Here is a 22,895-nt window from a genome sequence, read left to right as displayed (position 1 = left end):
AGAGGTGAAAGAATAATTAAGGGTTCAAAATTAAGAATGAACAACTAAAAATTACTGCGGATGGTGGTTTAGTTTGATATAGGAGTATTTAGTTTTAAATTGATGTGAAAGTAGTATAAACACTTGGTATTCGTGACTTTTATGTCAACATTTTATATTTTGTGGTAAATAGACATTAAAATATATTAATATGATAATATATCCCGTTACAGCATGCATTTTTTCGTATGCTTTCACTGTCATCCACACTTGGCTTTGGATTATTTATTTATTTTTGCTTGCTGTGGTTGTTATTTTTCACAGCGTAACGTAGAATTGTGACGGCAATCACAGTTGTTAGATGTGCGCATTACTATACATGTTATAACACACATACAACAATCTAATAAATCACATAGCCGTCGAGAAATTAAAGATTTTATTTTATATGATTTGAAATTTTTCTTCATCGTTTGTTTCTATTTTTACAATGAAGCCTCGAAAATCAATTTCAAATCGTGAAGCCCATGCAGCTACAAAAAATATCTATACCGGGATTCGGTGAGTTAAAAAATAAATTTAAAAAGTCATAACGATAACCGTAATAACATCAATTAATTCCTTGATATGATTATCATAATGTATATTCTCACATCAGTATATACGATAAAAATTAATAGTGAATAGAATTACATAGTAAAGTGTTGTCTGCAATTCTATTCCAGAAACAATTATATCCATATAATATATAACTTAGTACTTAAGTAACGAATGTGATATGGGATCAACTCTGCATCGAGTACTTATATTGTTACATAATAAATTATTACTATAGTATGTATGCTGCCTTTACACAACGACCGTATTTCCAAGATTGTGTTGCTGTGTGTAAAATGTATGTTTTTTTTTCTTTTTCCACTTCATTTTTTGGTCAAGCTTTGGTATTATATAATTATATTCACATATATATACTTTTTAAATTAATTATAGTTAATTTAATAAATCTACTAATGACTACATCTATACAAAATACGTTATACACCGCAGTTGCAGCGTTGCCAGTTATTCTCATTATCCTTAAGATCCACGCGAACTTCATGTTCAGCTCATTCCCAATTTTTATAACGATCACGTTTTTGCGGTACGTTACATTATTTAAATGTATGTATATATAGTAATAAATTATGAAACAAAGTATCATGTTATTTAACTCTTATACACATCTTCAAGTTAAGAACTTCCGATTAAAACACAAAAACTATTATTTTTTGTTTCCTCTGCTAATCCTTCCTAGATTATTTATAATTTATATCAATGGTGTGAGTACCAATGGCAGGATTAACGTGATGATTTAGGCAATGAATGTTCAATTAGAATGTTTTCGTTTTTTAAATCTTTACCACAATATTTTCATAGATCGCTAATTTTTTCTGACGCACAAAAGACGTTTCAGTATGGACTTCTGGATACGTATATCAAGGTGCTTGAGCGAATTGTAAAGCATTGTTGTTAAAAATGGTTTAGAAAGAATCTGTCATACTGTCAACACATATTTTTCGTAAATGGATGTATGACATTTGTCTGTAAAGTATTATACTAATCTGCCCTGCCGTATATTAGAATCCTTGTCATTACCAGGTGGATATGCACCATGAATTGATAAACATATAAGTATAATTATTATTTTATATTATTTATTTAATTAACAGAAAATACGATATTGACTAGAATCAAGAATTTTGTTATTATTGTAAGCATAATAACATTTTTTGGACTGTGTAACGTTCCACCGGTCTTCAATTTATGAATACATACAGCAAGTTTGTTAAAATTTATTATGAAAAAAATATTAAACGCTGCAGCAGTTGTTCAAATTGCAATTTCGCAAATTATTCTCCTGTACAGTGGCAGTTGTTTAAAGATCTCACTTTCTCCCCATCTGCGATTCTTTTCTTCGAGCTGGTCAATTACTATTTGTTCTGTGCCATTGCTACGTTCGCCAATCTATTTCCTGTAGCTATAGTGTGCATTACTAAATTGATAATGACAATGCCTAGTGTATTGAATTAGGGGAGACAAGGTCAAAGAGAAAATAACTTTTCACACAGTTCAGCATCATCAATTATTCGGAATAAAAATGTTTTTTTTCGTTCATTTATTCATTTCATTCAGTGTGGTAGAAAAATTGATACGCAAAAATAATAAAAAAAAAAAAAAACAAATAAATAAATAAAAAAGTCATGCCACTTCACTTTGCTCATGTCTCCCATTTCTTCAATAACATTTCTTTTCCACAAATGTGCCGTATTGTTCCGACTGTAAGCCGACCCCCAATTGTGAGACAGTATTTTGGGGTGTTTTATTTTAAGACGAGGACGATTTTGCCGGGTGCTGGCAACAAAAAAGCCCCTCGGCTTATATTCGGAACAATACGGTATCTAGACATATATCAGAACCACCCTCGCGATTGGATGATCTCTATTTATGCGAGACATCCTTGGTATTCTGGTCAGTATCTGCATCAAGATTAGGACTGTTATGACCCTTGCCACCATCCTCAGCGGGAATTGCTGACGTTTCTAATTTGTTTGAAGAGTTTGATGTACCTCCCGATGCAAACCGAGAGGCTAACGTCTCCGAAGCATCGTTAATCACATTCAGCTGTTTCTGGAACAACAATTTTTTTTCCATTCCTTAAAATTAAGTAACGTTGATGTTTTTTTTTTTTAATTCTTTCTCATGGGGTATATATACCCGTAAGAAACTCGAGCTTCGCTTGTAGGCATAATAAATGAACTGCACGACGATTTGTATGTTCTCATCAATTTACGTGCATAGAATTTGAATCGTGTAGGAATTTTGGAGAATTATTTTAAGTAATTGTATACATGACAGATGTAAGTAAACCCTTCAGTTGAAGTGTGAAAAAGATACCGAATTTTTCTTGTCAATATTTAACTGTCATGCGTACCTATTGCAGAGGCTTTGTTCAATTAGAAAAATGTATTGCAGATTATGTATATCTATATATAGTTACTTTGACAGTAACTATACACGTAACCATATATTTTTTATTGTTATTGTGTATAAATTATTATTTCTCTACATATGATATTATTATATATTTCTATTAAATACCTCTGCACCGAAACTATCAATAAAAGATAGAACAGAATATTCTAATTAGGATACCTGTGCAATTGCGAATGAATTAGCAGTCCGAATCACTTAAACTGATTGTGAGTTGTGCCGCGTGTAAAAACCGGGAGTAAAGAACGCGTAAACAAGAAACTGAGAAGTTTGAAGTGCTTCTTCTTTTTCTTCTTGGAACAATGGGAGAAACTGTACATATAATCTATTCTGCATGAATCTGGGTCTTAGTCACGTCGACGTAAAGTTTTCGCATATAATCGCTCTACAAAACAAAAAAAAAAAAAACTGAGCATAATTTACCACGGCAAGAAATTTTCCTGTAGAGTGCTTGAAACGCCTGGAGGGGAAAAAAAGTTTACTTATCGTTATATTTGAATTGGATCTTTCATTATAATGTAATACTAACGCATGAACGAAGTTCTATTATCTACTGATTTCTTTGTCAAGTTTATTTAATTTAATTTTTCAAATCTGGTTCAATGTCAATTAAAGCTAACGATAAACAGTTTATTTCGTAATAAGATACTCACCTTAATCTTGTCGCGATTTTCATCATGCGACCAGGCGGTGTCCCTCCTCAGAGTTTCGAGTTGTTCCTCGAGTGGATCGGTGGTGTTTACTTTTCCAGTATCAACACCGACCTTGGAAGTAACGCCGTCCTTTTTCCATGTGTAAATAGGGGGGCCACCGGCTGCTCTGAGTTGACTCACAGGATGATCGGAGTCTAAAAGAGGCGGTGCGGCGTTTTGAGCGACCGGAGTTTCCTCGATGTCATTTTTCCTCCATTGATTACCATTGTACTTCGGTGAAGTAACGGCAGAAACCGCGATGTACGCGTTATTCCGTGCCCTCGGCCCGTCGAGGGGAGCTCCTTGGCTTAAAATTGGGGTGGCGGTAACTCTGTGATAGGCGAACTGTTTCCACTTCGGCCAGCTTCCAGCGTCTCCCTGTTTCGAAAACTTACCCGGGAACTCTGGGTTCCATCTTTGTCTGTTCGGTTCGCCGTACGAGTCGACGGTCTTCAGATTATACGGCTTCCAGGTCGACTGATCCGCCGGCATCACCCATGCACCGACCGATTGAATCTTCGGAGACATGGCCGCTTTCGGCGACCACCCTTCCACCGCTTCGACACCTGTCGTCGCCGCCTCTTTTTTCAGTTCCTTACCTTTTCCCTTGTACTTCATTCCCGATGGACCGTTGCTCTTCTGCAGTTGCACTTTTGAAAAATAAGGATACACATTGATTGTTTAATATTATACTTTCGGGAGTCGATCATTTGTACAACGGATAAGTCGTCGTTGACTGTCTTAATTTTTATCGTTGTTTACATAATCCACATGAATTACGCGTGTGTAATTTTTTTATCCGCTTTTTAATCGCACCCTAATACGTCAAATCGAAATAAACTCACTTGTAAAAACATTGTATTTGCTATTAATTATTAGAGACTATCAATAATTAAGCCGCGCAATGTTTTCATCATAATATTGACAATTACAAGTTACCCGAGTACTCCAGCGAAGCTGAGCGCGACTAAACCGAAAATACAAACTGTAATTCAGGAAGATTTGAAACCAGTCGACAATAGGAAAAAATACAAGACAAAAAAGTAAAGGAAAACGAAACAAACTCTGTCAACATCAAATAAACGAACAGTAATAAATTCACCAACTTACGCAAATCGCTTCCAACATTGTGAGTCTCGAGTTGAGTTTTCACGTCTTGATCGAGCCCAAGTTTCCTAACCAAGGCGGCATTGGGATTATAAGATTTTCCATTAGCATCTTTAGGCCATGGTTTGGTATCCGCGAGTTTAAACGGCCACGTAGCAGGATCAGAAGTGAGGCTATTCCAGGTCTTGACGGTGATTTTCGGGTCGGGAGTACCGGCCGATTCGTCGTTGCCCTTGGTCTGAGATGCGGAGACCGCTTCCTCCCAGGGCGCGGGATTCTTTGACGGTTCCCATGGAGCAGGGCGTCTTTCCCAAGCGGTATTTCTGGAAGACCAGTATTCCCTGGGCTCGAATTTGTAGTTTCGCCACTGTTCCGGATCCTCGGCTTTCCAACTCGGCCGTCCGTACTTGTATCTAGAATCCCGCCAGCTCGCGCTTGCCGCGTATTCCCGACCTGGCGGCCGATACTCGCGATTTTGGGCATAGCTCTGAACGGGGCCGAATTCGTCACCTGCCGAGGTCATGTGGCCCCGGGAATAAAGCTGGGCAGCGTAGCTGCCGAGACCCAGCCGACGATCCTGTGGCGGATCGTAACCTCGAACCCGAGCCGGGTCCCGATTTCCAGTTCGGAAACCGGCGACGCCCTCCGCTGACGGTTCTCGACTCGATGATATTCCACCCTGGTGGGTGCTCACCTTCCCGTAATGAACTCGACGCGGCTCCGTGTACTCGCGCGAAGACTCCAACATCAGCGCCTGACGCTCGGTGTTCAACGCCTTGTGCTCGTCCAGCTGCTTTCGCACCCCTAACTGATCGACGAAGTCGCGACCTCCTCCTACAAGCGACACTTTTCTCGGTCCCGACGGGGCCGTGAGACGCACCTTAGCCACTTCCGGATCGTCCTGAAGAGTGAAAAACGTTAAGCTGAAGTTCGTAGTTTTGATGTTACAATGCATTTTTCCTTGGGAGAAATCCTTATTTCTTAACTTAATTGTGATTATCTGCTATTCGGGAGACCGTAATTGAATCAAAACATAGGTATGCTTGTGATTTGAATAAATCAACTCCTTTCAAGTCATTTCAAATTTGCGAAATAGCGTTTGTTTTCTTATTCAATGTACCTATTTCGTAACGTTAATACGTTACCAACTTCAAAATCACGTTGAAACACAAATTTACTGTTCTTACGAGGTTCCATGTTTGCTATCTGAGGTATTATTTATGATCTCCGACAATTATTAGCAGTTTAGCTCGAATGTTTTCTTTGCATATAGTTATTCTAATTGAAAAATCTTGCAAATAATTCGCAAATCGGCAATATTGTCAAATATCACGCATTTTCAATGAATTTTTACAAAAAATTGTTATTTTGCGACTTCGGGATTGTTCGTAAAATTCATTAACCATAATAAAGCAAAACATAGACTATAATATTTCGCAAATTCAGCACCTCCAAACTTCTCCCCCACTTGAAAAACAGTGATTTTCATCCAGTGTTTCGCTAATTAAACCTTGTAAAATACGAGCAACGACATGATTGTAAGAAATGACAGATTTCCACAAATGTTTTCATGGCAAATCATCCTTCAAAACCGTTGTAGAAATGATATACCTGCAAATCTTGAGCCCACGGAGGACCGAATAGTCTTTCGGCAACCAATCGCCACTTCATCGGTGTGGTTATAAGCCAGGGTGCTTCAGTGGTCGTGAGCAATGGTATGGTGGTCGGCAGGCTGGTGGTAGTTGTAGAAAATCTGTGGTGTCTCTGCTTCTTCTTCTTTTTCTTTAGCTTAGGCTTCTTACGGGGTTTTTTTGGTGTCGTTGAAACCGGGGACGTAGTAGTCGGCGTCACAGTCGTCACAGCCGACGAGTTCAGATTAAAAGTTCTTTTTCTCGCCTCGAGCGCTTGCCGCGAAAGCTCCAAGCCACCCTCGACGTCCACTGAAAACGTCGTTTCATACTTTCAACACCATCGTGCTGTATCAATTAAAGCTTGATATATGTTTAAAGTATCACAAAAATACGAGAACTGTGTTGTTGTTGAGAAAATTTCAAGTTCACATGGAAAGATGCGCTGCATTATTATTCTACTTCCAAATTTCATACATCGAATATCTTATACCCGGGTTGTATAAGGAGCGGATCGATCAATCAATCATGCGGACTTACTGAGAAGTCGATGAACTCGTTTCCATCGACGAGGGTTTTCGGCAAGCTTCACCAGCAGTTCGAGCAAACTTTCGGCCAGGGCGCCTTCTTGGGCCTAAAGGATTAGAGAGGTGAAAAACATTGCATGATTTAACGGATTACTATTGACACTGGTATACATTATGCATCCAATAATATTCCACCGTAGATGTAGAAAAAAAAAAAAAAAACGAACAAACAACATGGTTACCAAAGTTTAACGGTTATAATAGAATTGGAAAAAAAACAACTAGCTGATGTATCGAAAGAAAAAAGAAAAGAAGAATTAAACTCAACTGTAATTCCATACTAGTCGTGCTCTTTGATAATACCTACTGATTTTAGTACGTATAACAAGGGCTGAAAAACTGCCGGAATTTAGTAGGGATTGTTAGATGTTGATTAATCAGAGGCGATAACGCTTCTAGTGTAAAGTAATAGGCAGCTAATTGGTAATTCATTCGTATTCCCGATAGCTCTCTCTATTATATCTCCAGTGTGTATCGTATCGTATGTTAATCTACCATAGCTGTCTGCCCTATTATTATTATACCAATCGACGATTCAATAGCTGCGTGCAAGGCACGATTGGTAATTGATTAACCAGATTGCTGAAAGATTTATACAGGCTTAGGTATAAAATGATAGCTCCTCTAGATAAAAAATGTCCAACAATTATACATAATAAGAAGAGGAAAAAAAAAAACAATATTTTCACTTTTCATTCACGGAAAAATTGCGCTGAACGATCAATTGCACGATACTGAAAAGGAAATAAGTCATTATTTTAAACACCAAAAACAATAATTAGGAATAAGAAAATAAACTGACTGCAATACAAATAATCAAAATTTTTCAAAGTCTGCATCTCATTTCTTGAAGGGTATCGCAAAACTATTCGTTTTTTCGATACTGGATTTGAATTACGATAGAATGACACGTTTATTTATAAGAAGTGTATAAGTTATAAACGAAAATAAATGATTGAAATACTAGTTGCAATTCATTTATTTTTCACTCTTCCGTTATAACAGCAGAACGTCGCGTTATTTCGCACGCTGCGCACGCTAACGAGACGTGAAATTGCGGAAGGAAGAGAGTGATATATTTTTTTGCTGCATTCGCAGAACATTCGGAATGACGATGATTATTATCATATTACATACAGGTGTACATATATAATATATAAGGGGGGAAATATACGCAGAGCAGCATCAGCACTTTAGAGAAAATACTCGCTGAGACGGCGCGTCGCTTTTGCAGCTCTGTAAATCAATTTTCTCCCGAATTTTCCGAATTATTTTAACACCCCTCGACACCCCTACATATATATGTATATATATATGTGTCTGTATACATACACGCATAAAATACTGTTAACGATAAAAGCCTTTCAATTAATTCATATCTCGACTCGATATTCAAATATACGAGACATGGAAATAATGTTATTTTATTATTCCACCGACAAAATTTATAAGGCACTTTTTTTTTTTATATTAATACTCTACCGCAGGTGTTCTCGATTTCCTACCGAACTTTTTACCCGCCCGTCCGACAATTGATTAAAGATTCGAATTTATTATCATAACTTGTGTTTGAAAATAAATTGCTTAAAGTAAAAACGTTTCGATTCGTTTGATACTCACTCCAAGCTCTTGAAGCTTCTGCTGTTGTTCCTGTTCGGCATCGTATTCAGCCCTCAAATAAGCCTCCAAATCGCGAAGAACAGCTTCCTGCCTCTTGTCCAATTTCCTTGGGTCCTCAAGCTTCGCGGGATCAAAGTTACCGACTTTAAAATCGGTTGGCTTATCGGCGTCCAAATTTTCGTCCATGTAATCTTCAAGTTCCGGTTCCATGAACTCCTCTTCGTCAACATCACTAACACCGGATGACTGGAAGGCAGAAAACATGACAAAATGTCAAAATTGCGTTCCATCCTTTGATCGTAATCTGCTAATTCTCCCTTTTTCGTTTAACAACATTTCGATTCCCCGATGCAAAGGTCATTGTCATCGTTGTTGCAGAAATGAAGCAGAATTAGCGTTCACCTCACAAGTCAAGATACTCGCAGTTTTATCATCCCGGGATTCCTTCGCCTGTCCCATCGAATTCTGCTTGGCCTCATCATTTAGCCCCTCGAGTGTCTCCTTTGTGCTGAATCTCTTCTCAACTGCACTGGAATCATTCCGTGTTTTGATCTCCTTCTGGGTGCTCAGTTCCTTTTTTACCGTCGGTACTCGTTTCATCTTCACACTTTCATCCTTGTCCTCCTTCCCTTCATTCTTGCCACCGACTCTGAAGTGATTCGTCCCTTTGTACTTTAGGAGTTCGGTCACCTTAAAAAGAAGATAAAGAATAAGAATAAAAATATCAAGAACGAGGATTAAAACATTCAGGGATTGACAATTCTTCTCTTTGAGGTTCTTTTACTCATACATCAAAAAACAGCATAATCAAAACAACGAATTTGTTAGATCGGACCGAACCATCGACCGAGTTCTGTGGAATATTCGAATCGCAAATCAGTGTTTTCTTTTTTCTCTTTCGTAATCCAAGATGGCCAGAAATTTTTGGAGATAAAAAATTCCATGACATAACCAGATTTCCCTAGTTTTCCCTAACATTTCCCTAGTTCTAGTAAGTTACTAAAATCTAAATCATTCAGCATAATAACACTACATTAGTTTCGAATTAAATTCGAATTTATTTTCTCAACGAAAAAAAGTAAAATTGTTACTTCAAAAAATGATTTCTAATTCCCGTGACAGAAAATGGATATTTTCAATTTTTTCGCGTAACTAAATTAAAAATCCCTAGACAATTCCAAGTTTTTTCATGACCCCTTTTAAATACCCTGAGATTTCTGGATTTTCCAGATTTTCCAGGTGTGTCGGCACCCCGATAATCGGATAATCACCTCCTTGTCTTCCGATTCTGTGCCATCGAGAATGGCTTCGTTCGAAGTTTCGCTCTCGTCGGATCCGCTCTCGACGCTTTTCTCCCTCGAGTCAAAATCCTTCTTGGCCGTATCGAGCCGGAGAGGAAGATCCGGACTCCCGGAAGGCGAAGACTGACCGTTTCCGCTGCGATTCTTCGTCCCCGGATGTTGATCGTCGCGTCGCGACATAGCTTCGTGTGATTCAGCGAGAGCCTTCAATTCCTCGGTATATTCCTTGACCTCGTCCTCTTCCTCGCCTTCGTACTCCTCGGCCTCATCTCCATCCAGGGTTTCATCCTCGTCTTCATCGTCGCCGATTCCCTCCTCCACCTCCATCTCTTTCCTCTCCCTCGATTCCTCGATCGGTTTTGCTTCCGGCAGCGTTTTGTTAGAATAAACGATCCCCGCTGAATCCTGCAAGCAATTAGCGAATAAGAATTTTTCGCTTATTATCGTGATAAAAAATCCGGAAGTGATTTCTTTTTTTTTTTAACATTTCCCATCACGCTGGTTGTTCGACCGATCAGATTGTTACATCATCCAAGTAAAACAGCACTGATATTCGATATTCACTCACCGATATTCTCAGACTCGATACCGCTGCCAATTTATCCTCTCCGTCTGCTGAAACAAAAAGAGTTTTGCCCTTTCATTCGAAGATATAATTGCGAGAAAGATTATTTTACGTACTCGTCGAATTTATCCCTAACACTTCTATCTATTTATTTATTCACTTGCTACTTCTTTCGATGGAGTCACGGACTGAAATTTTTGTGAAATAATTTATCTGTACGTTATAAATATAACGTAAAATTTCAACGCGACATCGACATTTGTTTTTTTTGTTCCAGGCGTTCACTTCCGAGAAGTTATTATACTTGAATGTATGCTCGCTAATTGAAATTACTCGAGGCTTTTGATGTATGCAAATTGACAAGAGGTGTAAGCTCGTACCCGTCTCTTCAACGAGTGACGCTAATTTCGCATACCTTTAGAGAAAAGTTTCTAATTGTAAGCAAAACTTCGTCATCAACGTCTTTATACACACACACACACACACACACATATATATATATATATATATATATATATATATATATATATATATATATACCGTATGTATAATAAATGTTGTATAATAATTAATCGTAAATGGATAATAATGATCGGATTATTGTACTCATAAGTTCAGATATGTATAATACGAAAGTTAAAATATTGATAAACGAAGAAAATACAGACTATAATGATTTATAAATATATGCAAAGTATTCTGTATTCATTAACCATTCAAGTCACAGTAGTAAGTATTTTTCTTTACACGTACGCGTATGTACGTGTTTTACGTAAATAATAAGTTTTTGGGGTCACTGATTACGAATCTGAAATCAGATTTTGAAAATTCAGTATGACGAATCCAATCAGCGACTCCGAAAACCCCTGCACAGAGTTTTTTTTAACCGTATTCGATCATATTTGAAATTTTCGTCCGCCATATTGTATCCGCCATTTTGAATATTTCAAATCCGATTTCAGGTTCGTAATCAGCAGCGCCAAAAATCGCAGAACACTATCTTGTTACAAAATTTGACTCTGCCCAATAATGTGTGACTGAAAAGTTAAATCCAAAGAGATTTGACGACCCAATCTCTATTATTTCACCAATGAGTGAAAGAAAAAAATATTTCAGAATCGTAAACGTAATTTGGCAAAAAATACAAATTGTTAACGACGATAACGAGGATGCTGATAATTCGTTTTAACTTTTCAAACGAAACAACAACCAAAACCTCTTTCCAAGGTTCTTCTAGATACCGAAATAGAGATACGTAGTTACAAAGCGAAGAGTGTAATAAACCGATTCAATTACCGTACAGACTTGATGAAATTTTCACTACTAATTGGCGGTACACGAATCCGCGTGTCGCTGCATAAAGCAGTAGTATTTAACCTAATAATAAATCTGAGAGCGGGTTAATACGGTGCGCAAAAACCGGCAGACAGTAGAAAGGTAACGCCAACCTTAAATACAACCATCGAGGTTATGTTCGTTCCGCCCTTCCTGCCGCTTTGATCATTCGAACGTACGAAATTGAGAGTAAAGCGAGAGAGTGTTGGGGGGTGAAAATTATTGCAGAGACTGGATCATAATTGAGTTTCGGATTCGCTACTCCCAGTCCACTTAACGCGTTAATTATACGTATAGGCACGCTGCGCATACATCGTGTAGAGCCTTTCACAGCCGATGGTCGGACCGAGAAAAATTTCATTTTTTAAAACAGGTATCGTTAAAAAGAATATTTGAATATTGTTGGAATTGGGAAAAACGAGGTACGCCTAACAATTTTGCGCCAAAATCTAGCAACAGTGATCGTAACGAGAAAGAAAAAAAAATAAATAAAAAATGAAAATAGTTAAGTACTAAACGGTAATCGGAACTAAAAATTTCTCTCAGTGCAGAGACCGGTCCTAATAATATCAGTGCTTCGAGAGGCGATTCACGTTTCGGTATAATAGAAGGCGGAAATGTCGGGTGAATTTCACCCTCAAACTCGTTGTTAATTAAACCTCGTACACGGATTTTGAAATATACAGATTCAATTTCCTCGTTTGAATTCCATCTATATTTTAATCAGCACGAAACTGTTGTATAAAGAATTTCACCTTCGATGATTATAAACGAACTGAAAGAATGAAAAAAAAAAAAAAAAATCAATCGACGTTACATTTCGCATCGATATTTTTAAGTATATTCTGTAACGGGTAAACTTTTGACTTAAATTTACACTCAGCTCACAGTTTATTGCATTTTGTTCGCCACAATTTCTACCGATTATGTATATAAAATATACATATATACATGTATTCAATTTTTTTTTTTTTTTTTTCAATTCACCCCGAATTTATCGAAAGTTAAAATTTTTTTTCTTCCACTTTCATCTCTCCACGGAACGCCATCCTCCGCGCACGTGTAATTAATTTTTCCCGTGGATGGAAGGGCGAAGGAAAGAAAAGAAAAGGAAAAAAAAGAAAAGAAAAAAGAAAAGAAAGTACGATCCTTCCGGCGTCGTTTGACGAGTATAATTAAGATTGACCGAATTTAATTATCTGGCGTCGTTGCGTTTAAGGGATCGTTAGACTCTAACGATGACAGGCTACATTTTATCTATATATTCTTCACTTCCTCCACCTTTTCATCCTTATACCTATGTACTACTATTTTATTGTGAGAAAATTTCGCTGCAGGAGTCTTGGGATTGCTCTGTATAACTAATTCTTACACGGTATACGAGATTCGAGCTAATTCATTATACCGTCACGTATAAATACACATAAAATATCCGTTCGTCTTCTCCTTCTTCTTCTTCTTTTTCTCTCGTTTTCTGCTACACCTCCGCGTCTCGTTTAAACACTTGTAACACACTCTCCTCTCGGGAAAATAAAGAGAAAGAGAGAGAGAAAGAGAGAGAGAGAGAAGAATAAAACAATACAATAAAAAGTAATTAATCAACGTTGGTTAACTTAATACCCTGTGTAAAAAACAAAACGTTCTGAGAAATTACGCGTAATTCTGTAATTGTGTTTTCTTCAAGTTTCTCATTTATTCCGTCGACTCGTTTCAGCAGTTTTACAATTCTCGGACATTTTTATGTAGCATAAGATTTGAAGAAACGTAAGAGATGAACAATAGTGGAAATTGGACGGATATCTTAGTAAATCGTTGTCAGAATCAGATGAAAAATACGGGAATTATAATTGTTTTGAACTTTCCGATAAAAAAATAAATAAATAAATAAATAAATAAATAAAATAAAAAATATAAAACCTTTTCTCAAACGCTTGCAGTGTTGTTCGAATTTTCCTTAGATTCGTTATATTTAATATTCTATAACATTAGCGTTGTGACGGTCGTTAAATTTTTCAAACGATTTCCTTCATCGCTTTCGACAAATACAATTCCCGCCGTTTCTGATGCTTGTTTCAAAACTTTCCCCCGAATTTTTTTCCACCAAATTTCACTCCTTCATTACCCTTGATTTTCTCACCGGAGAACCGTCGTCAAATCGGTTTTAATCGTTGTCCAAATCGTCGTGCATAACAGCAGTAGTAACAGGCGTTCCGGAATCGTAAAAGGCAAAGATTTTAACCCATTTTATTAGCCCCGAAGGATCGCGGTGATAAAAACGTGACGACGTAAAAATCAAAGGAAAAAAAAAAAGGATAAAAAAAGAAAAACCGATAAGTTTAGAAATCCAAAAACTAGAGTTACCCGTGCAACCCTTAAAATCGGAAAATGTAATTTTCATCAAATCTATATTTCCTTCCATGTTTTTCATACGTATTCTAAAATCAACAGAGCACAAAGAACAACAACAATAACAACGAGACAACAACATCGTACTCAAAGAAATTACAATTCACGGTCAGACGTCCGGTAGAAATGTAAAAATATAATATTCTAGGGCATAAAGCATCTTTGGCGGTACGAGAAATTTTATATTCCCTGCTGAGGATTAAAATGTATAAGGTATATGTATAAGGCTGCTCTTCTTTCCTCCTCATCCTCCTCTTTCTTCCTTCGTCAGACAATTTTATAAAGTTATTATACCCGTAGGGTTACACGTATACAACAGCAGCTGAGCGGTAAGAAAAAGAGAACCGAACCGAACACGAACGTGTCGTAATTAATCCGTTATTAATCCAAGACCCGCAGGCACTGTTCTTGGATAAAAGAAATTTTTAAAAATAAATAAACAAATAAAAATAATAATAAAAAGAAAGAAGAAAAAAGTCTCGATTTCGTAAAATAATTTGCCAAAGCTCCTTTTTCTCCGTTCCTGCATTTCGCTTCTCTCTCTCTCTCTCTCTCTCTCTCTCTCTCTCTCTCTCTGTTCCATCTGTTGTTGGTTTTTTGTTCGTCGTTTTTACGTTATCAATTTCACTCCTTCGTCAGATATTCGATTCATTTATTACTATCTTCGTTAAATTGTTTTTAAAAATTTAAACTATGAAAGTGTAAAAATTTTCGCGCTACGTGTAAAATTAATCGTTATATCACCTTGGTACTACAAGTTAAAATTTCACGGTACTAGTTTTATTCCGTTCTTATTCTCACTCCGGGAAAGAATTTCAAAATGAACAATTAAGAACGAACGAAGAAAACGACTAGAAAGAAAGAAAGAAAGAAAGAAAGAAAGAAAGAAAGAAAGAAAGAAAGAAAGAAAGAAAGAAAGAAAGAACGAAAGTATGAAAAGAAGGGAATGTCAATTACCGCGTAAAAAACACGAGTAATTAGTCACACGGAGGGGGGCGGGGGGCAAAATTTACTCGAAATTAGGTAGTTGGTACGTTATACGTGCTTTAAAAGAGGGGAGAGAGAGAGAGAGAGAGAGGGAAAGTTGAAAGGGTAAAGTACAGGCCGCGAGGTCGTGGGTCGGATTAATTGTCGGATTAATAAATTACAACCAAATTATACAAGGCTTTCCTTTACACCCCTATTATACATACCTATACCCATATCCGTATTATATACCTTACACACTCACACACACACACACACACACACAAACTTCAGGCCACGTGTAATTCCCCTACGCGGCTCTTCACTAAATTCCTTGGAATTTTTGGCTGAAAGAATTTCTCAAAGTATATCGTACAAGTACGCACAGAATATGTATATATATATGCATATATTAGGTTGAGCCAAAAGAAGAAAAAAAAAAAAAAAACACTCTTTTTTTTCAAACTCGCATCAAAATTTCGACAGAGCATCTCAAACGGAATATCTCAGTCAAATATGAGCTCTTAATATTGATATTTAGATATGCCAATTTTATTTCATCCATTTTTCATTTAAATAACACGTAGAAAAAAAGTAATCGGAATTTTTTATTATTTTTTTTTTCTTTAAATTTATTTTTGTTTTTTCATAAATTGCTCGAATTCGAATAACATTCGTATAACATTCGGGTCGGATATTCTATTTGAGATGCTCTGCAGAATCTCTTTGATGCCCGTTTTGAAACAAGGCACGGTAAAGCTTATTATAAAGCGTTCAAAGTCACAAGGATGGAGGTGCGCCAAATTCCATTGACGAAAAGAAATTTTCAAAATTCCATCTCTACCTTAGGATTAGAATTTTGAAAAATTCGTCGCGCTTCTTTACCGCACTCTCTCCGTATCAATGATAAATTTTCTTCTCGCATATATACATATTTCACGCTCGAACTTTCGTGAAAAAAAAATCAAAAAATTCTCTTCAACTTTCTCACAAAAAAACCTTACAAACCGTTCGTTCGATTCTTCCGTGACACTCGGAAACTTATCGACCGATCGCAAAAATAGCTTATGTGCGTGTGTGTGTGTGAGAGAGAGATAGAGAGAGAGAGAGAGAGAATGAGAAAATTAACGAATGAAAAATTTAACGGGATTAATTACCTCCCCCGGTCGTTTTGTTTCATCGAATATTACAGAAATATGAAAAAAATACGCTCGGCCACCGGGAGTTTATCGAACCTAGCGGAAAAATATCGCTGGGGTAAAAATACGCGTTATATAATATTCACCCCGAGAGAGAGAGAGAGAGAGAGAGAGAGAGAGAGAGAGAGAGTTTTCCAATATTTCACTTCAATATGTGGGATACATAAGGGTATATATAAGGTGGGTGGTGGGGTGGTTATACAGTTGAAAATGCGGGGTATAAGGTAGTTTCGCTTCATGCGAAAGTTGAATATGGGGCGGAGGGAGAGGAGAGGAGGAAAATGGGAGGCTGCAGTCTCGAGTCAACTCACTTTTCAACAGCCCTGCACGTTCCCGGCAAATTGCTTCACCCTGGTTACAGTTACAGTATGGAGCAGTCGTACGTACCGCGGGTAACGCCAAAAACTTTATCTCATCTTTCCGCATCCCGTCCAATATCGTACCTTAATACTTATATTCCCCAAGCGTTAGTTTTACCGCGATGTCGAATTTCAAACGATAAAAAAAAAAATTAAATAAAAAAAGAAGCCGTACAGACGTACAAGATACACCCTAAAAATTTATAACGCTGAACCTAGATGCGTAAATTGTATCGAAAAGATGAAGAGAGAGAGAGAGAGAGAGAGAGAGTGAGGGGGGAGAAAAGGGGGAAAATAAAAAAAAAAAAAAACCAAAAAACGTAGTAAATCACGTTCGCACGCATATATAAACATAATAGTATTTTACCGTGGTTGAGAAACGGTTGCGGAAGGGAGGAAAAGGAAAGGAAGTAGTGAAAATTTATCGGCTTCATTTCCGCCGTCCGTATAGACGTATATAGGTATAATACGTATAGGTATTTCGGAGCAGTTGATAACGCAGCAGGCGACGTCGTCTCGACCATATTGCCTATATTTAGGTATAATTTAGTGTACGTGGATAGATACATAGTTTGGATTATGTGTATACGTACGCGGTAAGGACACACACGGCTCGTGAGATTTTTCCGCGTAACTTTTCCTCAAATTCTCTATCAGACGGAAGATATATCGCGGTTTATAGTCAAGTATGTACGTTATTTGCATATGTATATATTTTTTTCGCGTATACTAAACGGCGATGTGCGTTATATGTTTTACTTCATCTTCTTCTTCTTCTTCTTCTTCTTCTTTAAACTTTCACAAGGTGTTTCAGCCTCCAGAAATTTTATTCAAACTTTATCACATTCGCGAGCCTGTCGGGCTCGAAAAGAAAAATAAGATTAAGAAAAATAAGAAGAAGAAGAAGAAGAAAAAGACGAATTATCTGGGTACCTAGATCCTTGCGTCAAAACTCTGACAGCTCGAATTAAGAGTTTTGGAAAAGAAGAGTAATAGAATGAAAATGAATTGAAAAACGTACACTCGGGTTGTATGTAGAATTTACAAGAAGAAAGAAAAGAAGAAAAAGAAGGCGGAAAGATGACGTATTACATTCAAATGTATAATAATAAAGCATAAAACGAACACAATGTTGAAAAATACGTGAAAAAAATATTTCTCTAATTTTCATTTACATATTCCGATCGGAAGTTGAGACGACGCAATGAAGATGGTGTAAAAAAAAAAAATAAAAAAAAAAAGGCGGTTATTTTCTGAACGAGTTGAAATTTTTTTTTTGAAAATCGTACGTCACAGTTTAGCAGCGAAAAAACGCAACAAATATTTCTAGTATATTTGTCAAAAAATTACGTTCTCGCAAAAATTTCAATATTTTTTTTTGCACATCGACGCGCGCGCAAGTTCGCCGTACAAGAAAAGTGAATTCAAGTAAAAAGTAGTTTACAGCCAAATGTTAAAATTGCATTCCATTTGTATCGCATTTGCGATCAACGTTTTTTTTTAATTCTTTGTTTTTTTTTTCTTTTTTTTGATCCGTTCAATTTTCATCTCTCGTAATGTTCGAGCAGCTACGCAAGACATGATCCTCTTTCTTCTTTCCGCTCAGCGATCGCGTGACGAGAGACACTGAAAATGAACGGAAATAAAAGAAGGAAAAAAGAAAGAGAGAAGGAGAGAAATGATCGTCCGATAATGCTTGTCCCCAGGGGATCGTCCTTGACGACGTCTTCATCGAGCTCAGACACAAATCTGACGACACAAATAAAGTGAGAAAAAACATTTTTAGGTTCCGGTTACCGCTCAGTCCTTGAATGTTTCTCTCCTCGTTTTATCAATGTAAAAGTGTGCTTTAACCGCAGAGCAATAAATAAATCAATTAAAACAAATAACGAAAATAGCACCGTTATTATATCTTATTTTTCTCGGTCTTGTCCAAACAGCTTCGGAGGATTTAATTAAGTCCTGATCACCGTGCACCCTTCGCCGAAACGAGGTCACGAACAAGTACGCGACGAGAGAAAAGATAACGGACGTAAGACTGTATAATATAATGCAATATCACGGACTAAACTTTGGTGAAATTTTTCGAATCACGAATTAAGATAATAAGAAGAAAACTTACTTTACGAGCATAAATTGAGCGTCAGTTTCTGATTTAACGCTCTGGAATTACGGAGGTAAGAAGAATTTAACGTAAATTAATTAGGAATTTTTTTAATGAAATTGTAAAAATCAGTCCAGCGAAACAAAAATAAAATTCATTAGAGTAATTCTTTGGTTATCGTTGGGGTGAGTGAAAAAAAAGAAAAAAAAAAAAAAAAAAAATCCAACACGAAGTAAGAATTATAAAATGACGTTCCAAGGTCGGTAATTTTTACTGGTCTGGTAGTTCTATTGTTAATTGATAAAGCAATCTGGCGTTTACGGTACTTGAAACGATTGACAATTAAAAAAGATACGATGTCGAAAAGTTCCCGGCAAAATCCCGAAGCAAGGATAGAGAAAGAATTAGGAGGTAAAGAAGCTAAAAAAAAAAAAAACGGCGAGGCGTGGGGTTTGAAATTTCTAACGGCGTTTTCCTTCGCATAATGTACCTTATACCTTATACCTTACACCTAAAGCAACCCTGAGTAAAGGGGGGGGGGGTAAATTTAGCGAAAGATTATGGAAATTTAAGGAAATTAAACCACCCGTCGTATAGCCGTCGTATTTAGCGAGGGAAAAAAACCGTCTGCTAAAAACTCACCCTTTCCATCAGCAGCAACGCGATTTTTCCCCTATTTTGCGCTCAAATTTGTTTCTTCTTTTTTTCCTTTTTTTTTTTTTTTTACTTTCGTTACCGTAGAATCCGGAGCCGCGAAAATGGGGGGGATAAATGGAAAAAAAAAAAAAAAAAAACCGGCGAGAGGAGAGCTCCCTTTTTAACAATTAGTATAAACCGGACCGCGGTCGTTAATGTAATTAAAAAGAGAAAGCCGAAAGAAAAATAAAATGAGAGGAAGGGAACGCGGCTTTTCTACCCCTCGGTTTTATTCCGTACTTACTTTTTCTCTCTCTCTCTCTCGCTCTCGCACTTCTCTCGTTTATATATTATACATGTATGTATATACATATATATATATATATTGGGGAAGAACATTTTTCCAGTCACCTTTTGTACCAGCTTTTTTATTGTCGGTTTAACACCGTTCTCCTACCCTCGTTTTATCCTCCTCCATCTTATTCTTTTTAGATTCCATTCCACGCCTTTTATTAAGATGTATTTTATCATATATATATATATATATATATATATATATATATATATATATATTATTTTTTAAACTTGATTTTTGTTACGAAGTATTTAAAAAATTCCTTCTTTTTTGCCAAGATTATTTCCGGTTCTCTCTCTTCATCGAACGGAGTTGGAAACGTTTCACGAAACGACTTGTAGATCTTCTAGTTCGCAATAACGATCTCGAGAAGGAATTTCGCAGACTTCGAAAGACTTTGAAAGACGAATTGAAACACGTGATTGTTGAAGTACTTGGCAGGTGGATCGATAGATTTCAAATGCTTTTCAACGGCTTTAAAACGATTCCAGTTGTCCTCGGAGAAAGTAGGCAGGATTACAAAAGACGTGAAAAAAATGACTTGGAAAAAGATATCACGGATAAATTCGACATTCTCTCGCATCGGCAACGATGTGATTTTATCCAAAATCTCCGGATTATTTCATCGAAATTTTATTGCAACATCGATTCAACGTCATTTTCATTTTCTCTAATTTCTACTCCGAATCGTGACGTAAAATAATGGAGTTGGGATTTGAACCATGCGCTGAATTTCCCGTAGGTATATAAAATATCGACGAAACAGCCTGGTATACTATAAAAAGAAAAAGAAAAAAAACAAATAGACAGAATGTGGTGAAAAATTTGTTCCAATATATATTCATACGTCTCCCTTTGATCTAGACGTTATGAAATAATTAGATCAAGTGACCCGAAGTGACGGAGGGTGTCCTTTGAACTTTGACACCATTTCCCTTCTCCCCTCTCTCTCTCTCTCTCTTTCCGTCTTTGTCGTCGACTCCGCCCGCAAAACCCTTCAGCGTTGAAATTACACTTGAGTAGGAACAAGAAAAAAAAAAAAAAAACTTTCATAGTTGAATTTGAGGTTAGGGTTACATACTATATCAACGTACTCGTACCGTGAGAGGACAAGGAGCTCGAGCTAAACTGAATATATCGGGTGTTTCGGGTTGCAGGATGAAGTCCTGTTAGCTGTCTAACCGACTGAGAGACTTCGTGCGGTAGTCGTCTAAGAGCGAGCTGAGAATAAGGGGAGGAGAGGAGAGAGGAGAGGAGAGTGGAGAGATCTTCTCCTCCTCTCTGCCGTGAGACTCTCTCCTTAGAGAGAAGTGGAGAAGCTCTTGACGTCAATCTGATCGATTTCCTTTAGGCGATATTCGATACCTACCCACTCCTCGGTTATACTCTGCGGACAACATCAGGTGGGTAGGTAGGTATAAATGTTTTATGCATGTACGCGTGGTTCCCGTATAATGTGTAATCTACATACAACAAAAAAATATGATTGGGGTTCACTGGTGTTGGTGGTAAGTCAGCAAATCCATCCAAGCAAATCTACTATCCCTTCTATTTGTTTCGTCGTACGCGATAAAGCGGTCGTGATTGGTTACAGTCGCCGACTCTCATTTCGTAAGAAACTACACCGAGACAAAATTTGCATTTGTTGCGGTAACTGGAAAAATTGAGTAAAGCAACTATCGTTAAATAAACTGTCTACTTTTTTTTAGTCAAACGAGGCTTCAACGTCAATTTATTCTTGCACGAGCATTAAATTTTCGACAGTTTAACAAACGTATTCATTCTTATGAGAGTGGCTCTCGCTTGGTCCAAAATGTTAACGTCAACGCAAAATGATGTCAAGTATTCGTAAACCTAAATCCAATAACCGTTACTCCGTTACATCGACGAGGCCAAGACTTCAAATTCATGGAATGTTGACCACACTGCACTCCGCGGTCACTTTGCGAGTTGATGGATTGTGAAAAACGACTTGGACACGACCATTTCACCGTGAAACTACACCATTTCTAATCGACTATCCAGAGTAAAAGTATAACCGTTGTAAGTGAGTGTGTGATATTCCTTTCGTCGCATCGTATTGTTGGTTACAAGGTACGTAAGTGGACTGTCGCTGAATGTAAATTCAATATAAGCGAAATGTATCGCTGGTCGTAATACATATTACGGCCGTATATGTATACCTTGTAAGTAGAGTAACTCTGCTGCCGGTTTGAATTGAATTTCAATCCCTCTCTCAATTTTCCTCTGGCAATTCAATACGCGGGTATATCACGTGCCGGGAGTGCTTTTCCGACCCTCTCTCACTCTCACCTTCACCGCCAGGCACACTCTCCGACAATGATACGGATGGGGTTGTATATAATATACGTTATACGCGTACCTACACGGGTGTATATACATTCAGGTATGAAGTTAAATAACGGATGGTCGAGGGGGGCGAAGAATCCCGCATCCATCCGGCATCCCTCGACGCGGGCGAAGAAGGGTTGTAAAAAGCGAGTGCGTAAGTCGGTATCGATGCAGAAACGCGTCTTGGTGATAAGCTGAAGAAGCCAAAGAAGAGAGAGAAAGAGAGAGTTAGGTGAAAGCGAAAAAATCGTGGGTGCGGGAAAGCGGAACGGTAAAAAAAGGTGTTTGAAGGTCTCTCTCTCTCTCTCTCTCTCTCTCTCTCTCTCTTTTTTACTCCCTCTTTCGGAATTGGGAAAAGCTCTTTGTGGGCATCAACGGTTGCGGAACAACGTTCGCTTGGGCAGCTGTTGGAAAAGCTCAGCTTTTCGTCTGTCGATCGAAAGGACAAATCGCTCGTATATCTCGGCAATAAATTCCAATTTGTTTGGTACCGCGGTGTGTTACCCGACCTGACCCGACGATCACGAGCCATCCCGGGGACACGGTTATAAACCATCGAAAGCACGAGCTACAATGGAACACACCGGCTTGAGATTCTCGAGGGTTTTTCTCCTCGAAGTAATCGTTTTATTACACCGAGAGAAATTTTTATTTTCGTTTACAGCTCGGTCCTT

At 37.6% G+C, this 22,895-nt stretch overlaps 1 protein-coding gene across 4 annotated transcripts in view; it reads right to left on the bottom strand.

The window, feature by feature from the left end:
* Window positions 1-597: 597 nt before the first annotated feature.
* The window catches only part of LOC107220915, a 61,731-nt gene continuing 39,433 nt past the window's right edge, over window positions 598-22,895 (bottom strand). Inside the window, exons 2-10 of one of the 4 annotated variants that reach the window (XM_046741596.1) lie at window positions 10,513-10,559; window positions 9,915-10,349; window positions 9,046-9,333; window positions 8,644-8,889; window positions 6,977-7,070; window positions 6,420-6,748; window positions 4,812-5,709; window positions 3,663-4,351; window positions 598-2,640 (exon numbers count right to left, since the gene is read on the bottom strand). In XM_046741596.1, the coding sequence (XP_046597552.1) occupies window positions 2,458-2,640; window positions 3,663-4,351; window positions 4,812-5,709; window positions 6,420-6,748; window positions 6,977-7,070; window positions 8,644-8,889; window positions 9,046-9,333; window positions 9,915-10,349; window positions 10,513-10,559 (3,209 nt within the window). In that variant the 3' untranslated portion in view covers window positions 598-2,457. Of the gene's footprint in view, window positions 2,647-3,662; window positions 4,352-4,811; window positions 5,710-6,419; window positions 6,749-6,976; window positions 7,071-8,643; window positions 8,890-9,045; window positions 9,334-9,914; window positions 10,350-10,512; window positions 10,560-22,895 lie in introns of all 4 variants that reach the window. The other 3 variants (XM_015659707.2, XM_046741595.1, XM_046741594.1) reach the window with 3 other exon arrangements.

Source organism: Neodiprion lecontei, chromosome 5, assembly GCF_021901455.1.
Source record: "Neodiprion lecontei isolate iyNeoLeco1 chromosome 5, iyNeoLeco1.1, whole genome shotgun sequence".
NCBI lineage: Eukaryota > Metazoa > Arthropoda > Insecta > Hymenoptera > Diprionidae > Neodiprion > Neodiprion lecontei.
The sequence above is the reverse complement of the archived record's forward strand: the minus strand, read 5'-3'. Positions and strand labels throughout refer to the sequence as shown.